The sequence below is a fragment of the Arachis hypogaea genome, chromosome 13 (assembly GCF_003086295.3).
Source record: "Arachis hypogaea cultivar Tifrunner chromosome 13, arahy.Tifrunner.gnm2.J5K5, whole genome shotgun sequence".
NCBI classification, from domain to species: domain Eukaryota; kingdom Viridiplantae; phylum Streptophyta; class Magnoliopsida; order Fabales; family Fabaceae; genus Arachis; species Arachis hypogaea.
The window spans coordinates 118532396-118542100 of NC_092048.1; the positions used below are offsets into that span (position 1 = coordinate 118532396).

The 9705-nt window shown below is 38.1% G+C and overlaps 1 protein-coding gene across 1 annotated transcript; it reads right to left on the reverse strand.

Annotated features, from left to right (window-relative positions):
- Positions 1 to 465: 465 nt before the first annotated feature.
- LOC112732909 (auxin response factor 2B) lies at positions 466 to 5473 on the reverse strand. Its single transcript, XM_025781729.3, has 15 exons — positions 4990 to 5473; positions 4778 to 4890; positions 4588 to 4683; positions 4430 to 4486; positions 4149 to 4304; positions 3969 to 4053; positions 3757 to 3847; positions 3511 to 3675; positions 3209 to 3328; positions 2979 to 3054; positions 2726 to 2897; positions 1717 to 2630; positions 1438 to 1628; positions 1146 to 1345; positions 466 to 990 (listed from the first exon to the last, which is right to left on the reverse strand). Exons 1-14 carry the CDS (start codon positions 5105 to 5107, stop codon positions 1168 to 1170), a joined length of 2532 nt encoding a protein of 843 aa, XP_025637514.1. The 5' UTR covers positions 5108 to 5473; the 3' UTR covers positions 466 to 990; positions 1146 to 1167.
- Between the last annotated feature and the right edge of the window lie 4232 nt (positions 5474 to 9705).

Consider the following 9705-nt stretch of genomic DNA (forward strand, 5'->3'; position numbering starts at 1 on the left):
AGAGTCCCCACCGGAGCCTACTTTTAGTAATCAAAATAAATGACCAACCCTTAGGGCCAAAGCTTGATAGACATAAAGGACAGAACATGGAAGATGATGAGGTCCACAACGTGCTACAATAGCGTTTGTGTTTCTGGTTGAAAAGTTGTGTTTTTATTTAAATGAAAAACTATAATTGGACCTTCGACCTTGGTGCTTTCTAGGAAGGAAGCTTTATCACGTAACATTGGTAGAAACTAGAAACTAGAGAGGACCACATTGCAAGTAGTAATGCCACATCAACAAATACCCACGACACATTACACTACTAAATAATTTTCAAATCCCCCATCAAGATTTTCGGACCAAAGTGTCCACTTTCTTCTATCAGGATATGACTAGAATTTTAATCTTCACCGTTCACGCGGAAACCCTATGACCGTAATGCTACCTCACCCACCAAACACCAAGGCACAAATGTGGAAAGGCACAGAATTATAATTATATTATACATGTTGCAAAATCCAAATTGATATCCACAATGATAATGATCTCCGATGAGTTCTCATATACTGGCACAAGTTATCACTAAAATAAAGAGAACAATCAAATTTAACAATCAGATAAACCGCCCTTGTATATGAAACATAGTTACATTAATTAATGGGTTGGGGTTCTAAGGATATGGTAGAATAACTATGTACACGGCAGGATTGTTGAAAAATGCAAGGCCAACATAACCCACCATATCACCTTGATCAAGACATCATGCATTAACACTATACTAAGCCTATTACTAGAAATGCATATATACTAATACTACTCATTCCACGACATGGTCCAAAATTGGATGGATACCCATTCATGCCATCCATATTCTGATTCCAAATACATGCGTGTACTTCAGAAGCAGTCAAGTTCAGAATTGGAAATTTCTTCATATGGTCATATTCTCCAACTGGATGGCTTCTAACAGTCGTCCCATACTATATATCCACTCCAGTCCGGAATCTGGATCAAGACAAAGTTAAGTTAGACCGGAAGATTCTTCCAGGAAACTAAGGTTCAAAGTTCACGCAATGCAACAACATGAATTGGACAAATATCTGGGGATGGAAAACATCATTGACTTTGGTGCTTATAGGAGTAGGTGAGAACAGGGTTACCTGGAAGCTACAGGAAACAAATCTAAGAATGATCAGGCGTTGAAGTTGGGTGATGCGGCTGGCATCTGATTTCTTGTGCATCAACACCTTCACTAGCCAACTGGTTCTCTTCGTTTTTTGAACTTAAAGTACCAGGGCTCATTTTCTGGATCTCCTCTCTGGGATAGATGTAAATTTTACGTACCATTGCACAAAACTCCCTGAATTAAACAGAATGAAAGCAAATGATCTCCCCTTTCTTAAGAAAATATACGATTTAATACTAAGATGTGTAATTAATAGTGATCCTTACTGCCATGGATCATCACCAACAAGCATCATGTCGCCCTCATTGTCAGTGTATACAGTAAGCCAGTCCTTTTTGGCAGAAATCAGTTCACCCCCAAATTCAAACAACTGATCCAATTCAGCAATTAATTCACCATAGCCACTGAATTTCGTAAGATCCACTGACCTACCAAGGGCAATCCCCTTCTTGTGAACCTAAAATAAAAAACAATAGATTAATTTTACTAGAAAAAGTCCAACCTGTTATTTTCTTTAAAGTCCATCGAACACTAAAGAATCTTACTTTAGTGCAACTCCTAGCAGAACCACTGTGTGGTTTGAGTTGAACATCTCTCAGATGCAGCTCATCGACTACAGCTAGACCATCTGCTGCTTTAGAGCCCATTGAATTTTCAGACTTCTGTTCATTTTCAAATGTACGATGCTGGTGTGTGGGGTACGTGTGACTCACTGTCTCACTTGCAACATTTCTTTGTGATGTAGGAGTCTCTGGTGCAGGTGGGCTACTGAGAAGTGAGATGCCAAATAGTTTACAGTCACCATCTTTGGGTCTTGCAACATCAGAGGTTTTCGCTGATTTCGGTTTAGGCAGCAGTTCCTTGGAACGAGGACTCTCATATTGAGCAAGAGGTGGTGGTGGCATTGACAAGTTTCCATGTGAATTCTCAACTTTATGACCATGAAGCACAGGGTATTCACCAAATGCACCATACCTCAAGTTCCCTCGAATTTGGTAAGCTGCATCACCACCTTGGGCAGAAACTTTTGCATTAGGCTCCAAGAGGTTGAGTGATAAACTAGAAGGTATTACAGACCATGGACTGCTACTTGGCACATTAGTTTTGCCTTCACGATCTAATAAATGCTTTCTACCAGGGTTAGCAACAGAATCAGACTGATCAATCAAGGATGACCGGGAAGAAGGATCTCCATTGGCTCCAAAGCCTGAAAGAAGATCCGAGTATGGCAGCTCATGCCTCCCCATTGACATCCAGCTCTCTGGCCCATACCTTCTAGAAGTAGAAACAACATCAATCTTCTCATCATCTACTGCTGGTGGCCACACGACAGACTTCTCAGCAGTATCCGACTCATTACTTTCTGCAAAGTTGCCCCGCAAGGTCGAGAATTCTTGACCTTGCAAGACCCTTGGAAATCCGCTTGGTGGTAAAGGGTCTACGCTCGCTTTAGATGATGCTGTCTAACCACAAAAGAATGTATCAGAATTCACATAACCAGCAAGAAAGAATACTTAAACACCAAAGATCCAATGTCACTTATCCTATACATACCTTCACGAGTAAGAACAGAAGAATCTGGGGATGATGGAATGGCATTCGAACGAGGCCTTTTAGGCCTGGGCATTGGAAGAGGGTTTAGAGCTGGCGGAGCAAGAGCAGGCTCTATTTTCCAAGGGGAAACTCTCTCAGGACGAGGTATGGTAGATGTTTCGTCCCATCTCACCTGAAAGACACATCACACATGAGGAACTTGTCTAAAACATGCCTGTCAAAACAGCCACTATCATAAAAACAAGAGAACAACCTTTAGACTTCTCCATTTGGATTCTGGCCACCTCTTGGAGTCGGCATCTTCAATCCCAACAATAGTACCAGTGAACCTACACATTTAACATGCCAAGGCCAGGAATTTCTTCCATCAAATTGTATATTTATTAATAATAATGCAATACATCCAAATTTCATAAACAAACAAGAGACATAAAAGAAAAAGAAAATCACAATATATGACTAAGACACATTAACCATTCCTACCTTTGCTCAGGAGCCTCTTCACCTTCAAACCTCATTTTGAACCGCAATCCTATAGTATAATTGTTTTTAAGAGACTCCATATACTGATCATATGGTACAATGAATTCAGCTGGACTGGTCCTGCAAGTAAATATTGAAAGAATTACGGTAAATCCCACAATGGGCAATCAAACAGCAAGAAACAAACAATCAAACCAACCCGTGTGTGCATGCAGGCACCTAGCCATCCACACCCATAATATTCAATAATAAATTATTGCAAGCTTGAGATGGACATAGCTTTGGGGGGGAAAATTACAAACCTCGGCTTGTAATAAACAGTGAACATGGTCCCAGTCAAGATGGCATGCCATGCAGTTGCAAGCACACCAAGATGCATGCTGTGGCTAGAGATAACTGATGATGGAACATTACCCTGCTGTCTCATTGCGCGCCTGACACCAACTCGAAGTTCCCCATTCTCACCTCTGGAACTTACTAAATTAGTCATACTAAATAGAATAACAAAGCAGTTACATCTTAGAAACCCCACTCACGAAATAACAAACCTCAGAAATATAAATGCATCCCCAGCAACCAGCCTCTTGGAGCTGACAAAAACACTCCAACCACTTTGTAGTAAGTGTCTGCGCGGTTGACCTGGAATTTTCAGGCCTCCTCAGTGACAGACAAAAGAAATAACACAAAAGATACACTATCCAAACAAAAGATATGCCTCTCCTACGTATGTCATATAACTGCTAGAAAAATGAGTAATTACCGCGAAAGATATGCCTGAATCGCCACTCATTTCCATGGAGATCCTTGGCCACCAGTTCCTGGGTGGGTGGCTGCTTTGACATGTCCTGTTCACAAACAAACAGAATCGATGATAAATCCTCCAAATTCAGCTGTAATGAACCCAGATAAATGAACTGATAACGAATGGTGAAACCCATACCAAGGGAGGAAGACACTCGTCAGCGTGTCGTCTCAACACTGAAAATCCACCATGAGTACTAGTGTCGGATGCCGTTAGAGTCTTGCAAAACGAATGCACGTGAAATCGTGGCGGCGGAGCTGGCGGAGGCGCTTTCTCCACGGCATTCTCATCTTGCTGTGAATATTAAGATCCAATTTCCCAAAAGAAAACAATTAGAGAGAGAGAGAGAGAGAGAGAGAAAAGAAACAAGTTATTCAACAACTACCAAGCCAAAAGCCAAAAACAAGTGGATAACTTACATTTGGCTCCGGAAGTAAAGTCACCTGAGCAAACACCTCATCTGTGTCCGGCTCCGCCTGAAAATTTCAGTAAAAAAATTAGGAAAATAAGAAAACAAGAAATTCAGGAATCTCGTTGATTTATGAAAGGTCCATGAGTCCATCCAATTTCAGAGTACCTTGAGCATGACGTTGATGACGCGACAAAGGATCTTGGACGGGAGATCGTAAACCGGCATATGCTGCTCCGCAACTTGATTCGTGGACGCCTCCACCTACAGAAAGAAATATCCATTAGAGAAGGAAGAACAGGTAGAACCTCCGAAATGGAGAATTTAGTATTGAAAACAAGAGAGAAAGGTGCTAAACCTGCTCAATATGTCCTTGAGGGAAATAGAAGACGAGCTCTCCTTCTTTCGGCACTGTCACAAGGGGACCTGCACACGCGTGCCATAGCTCCTTGTAAAGCGCAGCTTCCGCGTCTGTGAAAACAAAGCAAAACCAGATACTCAAATCACGCTCCACGAACCAAATGCTTCTCATGAGAAACCATAAAAAATGAGAAGCTAAAAGACAGATACCTCTAGCTGATGACGATGAAGAAGAAGAAGAAGCGTTTTGAGCCTCTGCTGCGTTCATTCCACCATTGTTGTTGTTGGTTTCCACTTTTCTGTTCATCAATTCCTCTGTTGATGCCATTACTTCTTCCTCGCACTCTCAGATCTCTCAAAAAACACACACACACAAACTCTATCACATCACAGAAACAAGAAAAAGGAAAAACAACCGAAAATCTTTTGGCTTCGTCTCTTCCCTTCTTCTACAGTCCAGAATCTACACAAACAAACGCAACCCTCAAATTCTCAAACACACACACTCTTTCTCTCTCTAAATTATTGTTTCTTTGTGTTATTTATTTTTCCTCTCTGTGCGTGTGTGTGAGCTGAGAAATGGTTGAATGAGCAGCAGCACTGTCGGAGGGGGAAGACTTAACTAGAGTGGTCAAAACTGCGTGCAATTATTTCAACCGCGGTCAATTCTTAACCCACTTTCGATGGCAACCGGCTACAGCCGGTGATAAGCGCCGTTAACGTGACACATGAGTGATTGAGTGGGGCCGGGTGGGGATTGCCGAGTAAGGATAATAACTGTAAAAACTGAACCGATGATCCCGATCATGTTATTAGTTTATTGATTTATTAGTTGAATCGATAAATTATTGGTTGAACTGGTAAAACCGATCTCATATAAATGAAAAATGTAAAATAGTCAAAAATTTAAAATACACATATTTACTGACATTTTAAGAACAACCAACTTTTAAATTCTAAAAACAATTAATACAAAGATAGACATGAAATTAGTTAGTACTACTACAATAATATCTTAATTTGACACAATAAGAATAACAATTTATAAACTATATTCAAGAAGTAATTTTTAAGTTGGAGTATTGTTCTTCATCTGACAAATATTTTTCAAGGAATAGTTTCCAATTACTTCACGAAACCACACAAAGTTTGATTGCAAACAAGTTACATACAATACATTCAGTACACAACAATATGCATAACCTTCAATTAACTATAAATAAACCAACTTCACCTTTAATACCTGTATTTACAATTTAATCTCGAAATTTTTTACATAAGTAGCTACAATTAATCATAATTTGATTTATTTGTAATATCTTTTTATCTCATTGCCAAAAAACCGTTAAAAGATATGGAATAAAGAGATAAATTACAAATGAACAACTTGATAGATTAGAAGTGTGCACATTAGTACTTCTTTTTACATGAGAATCAACAATTAAATATTGTATTTTTTTAAGGATATTTTTTTGACTAATTTGCCCATAAAAATTCACATAAATTGAACAACATAGAGGGAGTTAAAAGATATGTACAATTTAATTGTCAACGGCGGGTTTATTTACATCATCTGCATCACTCCCACCAACATGTGCTTCATGGCTGACCCAATAATTGCTGACATTAGGACCTGAAACCTTGTACTTGCACATAAAGTTCATCGAAACAAACTACATGAAAAGAGAAGTACAAGGGGAAGAAGAACTTACATGCATATATGGATCCTCTGATTCGTCAGCCCGATCCAACAAGTAGGAGTATTCCATCAACTAGGTCATGTGATATAAAAACTCAATCAATTGGCATTACAAAATGTAACACCCTATCCTTTAAAGTTTTGTACTTAAGTCATAATTCAATGAGGGTTTGATGTTACGATACAAGGCTGAAATATAAATACTTATGTATAGAAGAAGATATTAAGCTAGAAGATTGTAAGAGGATTTAAACCTCATATAAAAGATAATTTGCCAATCGTTCACACTCGATAACATGCATACGCGCGACAGAAAAGTAGATAATTGAAAGCTTAAAGAAAGAATAAGAGTAAGGAGACATATGTAAGTATACATAACTATCTACTAGTCTCGGCCTACGAAGATTAAGCCAGCTAGAGTTATAATAGTATAACAGTTTGATATAAAAATTTATCTCTCCAAAAATACATTATAAGCCTCTAAAGGCAAATCTTTATAATAAATACATCACATAATTTTTTTCAAAAGAAAGAGAGAATCTAAAACCGAAACAGAAACAAAAGTCTTCTTCGCCATCTTTCAGATAAAACTCCCCCTCACTGAGAAGCGTTGGTACCTTCATCTGAAAAACAGAAATAATATATGGGTGAGAACTCAAACCACCAGATTCTCAGTAGGGTAAAAGTGCTTAATCGATACAATATAAGGTAACAGAAACTCTAAAGACAATCTTAATCTTCAAAGTTTCCTTGATCCAAACCTAGTGTTCTCACTACACCAGAAAATAGCAACTTGCCTAAGAATTTCTAATCTATCTATTTATTCTCAGTTTGTCACAAACCTCCAATCACCACATCAGGAATAACCCTCAGTGTCACCACCACTAACATAAAGGATCTCTCAGTTGTTCAAACACATACAAAACAGTATAAAGAATACACAAATAGATAGAACAGATAAAGCAATTAGCTAAAATAGCATATAGATACAATTATTCAAAAAGACAAGACAAATACAAGATGCACACCCAATCAATACACACAAATGTAAATGATGCATGCCTGCCCTACGGCCAATGAGCTCATCTGTCAGTTATAAGGCAAAACCCGACATGTCTGATAGCGAACTCTGAATAGTCCTTCTGTGCGCGCATCCCAAGAGGTATTCATATTGATCAACTTCTCTTGGGGGAATCATCTGGAAAGATCTAAGTGTCTGGCCATATCTTGCGACGGAAGGTCAACAAAGTGTCTCAAATTTCAACCCGAAGCAAATAAGACAAATCATAACCCTTGCATCTACCTAGGGAGTTCTAATCTCAACCCAGAGCAAATGGGGCGAACCACAACTGTTGTATCTACCCATAAAGTTCCAATCTCAACCCGGAGCAAGTGGGACCATAACTCTTGCATCTACTCAGAGAGGTATCATATCAATCAAAATCATTTCCATCATCCAATCATATAACTCATCCCTTTAATCACCCTCAACTCATTTCGACTCAATAATTTCCTTCCCAATGGTTTCTACCATCTAATCCACCGTCTCTATACTCAGGACTTGTGTATATGCAACACCTTGTGCGTGCGTACGAACAAATCAAAAGCATTTCCCTACTTGTGCATACCCATGACCAGTTGTGCGTATGCACAACTTGTAAAATTCCTCTCATGCGTGCGCACACTTCTTGTGCGTACGCACGAGTTGCTTCATCCGTTCTGACTTGTGCACACGCATAACCTTGTGCATGCGCACACATTCCAAATTTTATGATTTTTCTACAAACTCTTAGATTTTAAATTTAGGACCCAATTTTCAATCATTCATTACTTTTTCTACAAAAATATATTTTCTTTCATTCTTAGATGGTTTTAAAGATCTTTCCACTAGCTTTAATTTAAGACAAATTTTGCTTAAATCCAAACTCCGAGTGCCAAGTTATGACCCATCGAAGTTGGCTAAAAATTGGTTTTTTTTTTACCAAATTTACACCATTGCTCAATTTCATAAATTATCAATCTAATTCAATCCTAAACCATTCCAAAACCATTTTTACGTATTTCAAATACTCGTTTATTAATCCTCAACCATTCTAAGCCTAAATCAACCCACTTCCAACTTATTTAACACATTCCATCAACTATATCCATTCAATAACAACACACAACATTCATAATTCTAATATTCACAACCAAACCAAAGCCAATCATCGCACTCATTATCGTTATTTCCAATAATTTACAACTTGGTACACCAATGCTTATCTCAACTTACCAAATAGAGGATTTCTCACCCTATCATGGCCTCCGACTCGATTTTCTTATTAAACATTATCATAATCAATAATACCACTCAATTTATAATATCACAACTAAATTATAATCAATCATCCCATTCTCATTCAACAATGCACACCACTTACTTCGACTTACCACATAGGAGATTTATCATCCTATCACGGCCTCCGGCCCAATTTTCACAACAAGCAAGCATCATATTCAATCATACCACAATATCATTCACATATATGCATAAATTTATACCAATCTATCATCACATTTATTCCAAATCAATCAAACACCCAACATATCATAATTTTTACTAAACCAAACAATCAACCACAATAATTCAACAATAATTCTATGTCCATTAGCCTAAGATTTCCTGTCACATTACGTGGTATTTACCTGAAACTTAAATTTATACCTTAATGTCGCAAATTTCAAGCTTTTTCTTCCAACTTCCAAGCCTCAATTCCACAATCCTACCAAGTCAAGCTTCTGATTACTCAATCTAATACCATATCATACAATTTGGCACAATGTCAAAATTAGAGCTCATAGAAATTGATGAACCAAGTGGAAAAAAGGAATCTTTACCTTTACCGACTGAATTTAATGATGAAAACCACCAAGAACACAAGCTAGAGAACTCCTATAACATCAAAATCACTAAAAATCTTCAATACCCAAGTTCAAAACACAAAATCATATGTGAATGAAAAATTAGAGCTAGGATTTCAAGTTACTCACCAAACTAATCAGATATAATTGAAGAGGATGAGGAGAGCGTCGCGTGGCTGCAAACAGCTTGTTAATCGGAGTTTCGGAGCAAAAGTTATGGTAGATTGAAAGTGCATAAAGCTAGAGTTTATTTCTCTCTTCTTTCTCTTCTCCATCAGGGTTGCTCTCTCTCAAAATGAAGAGGATGAGATGAAATTTATTAA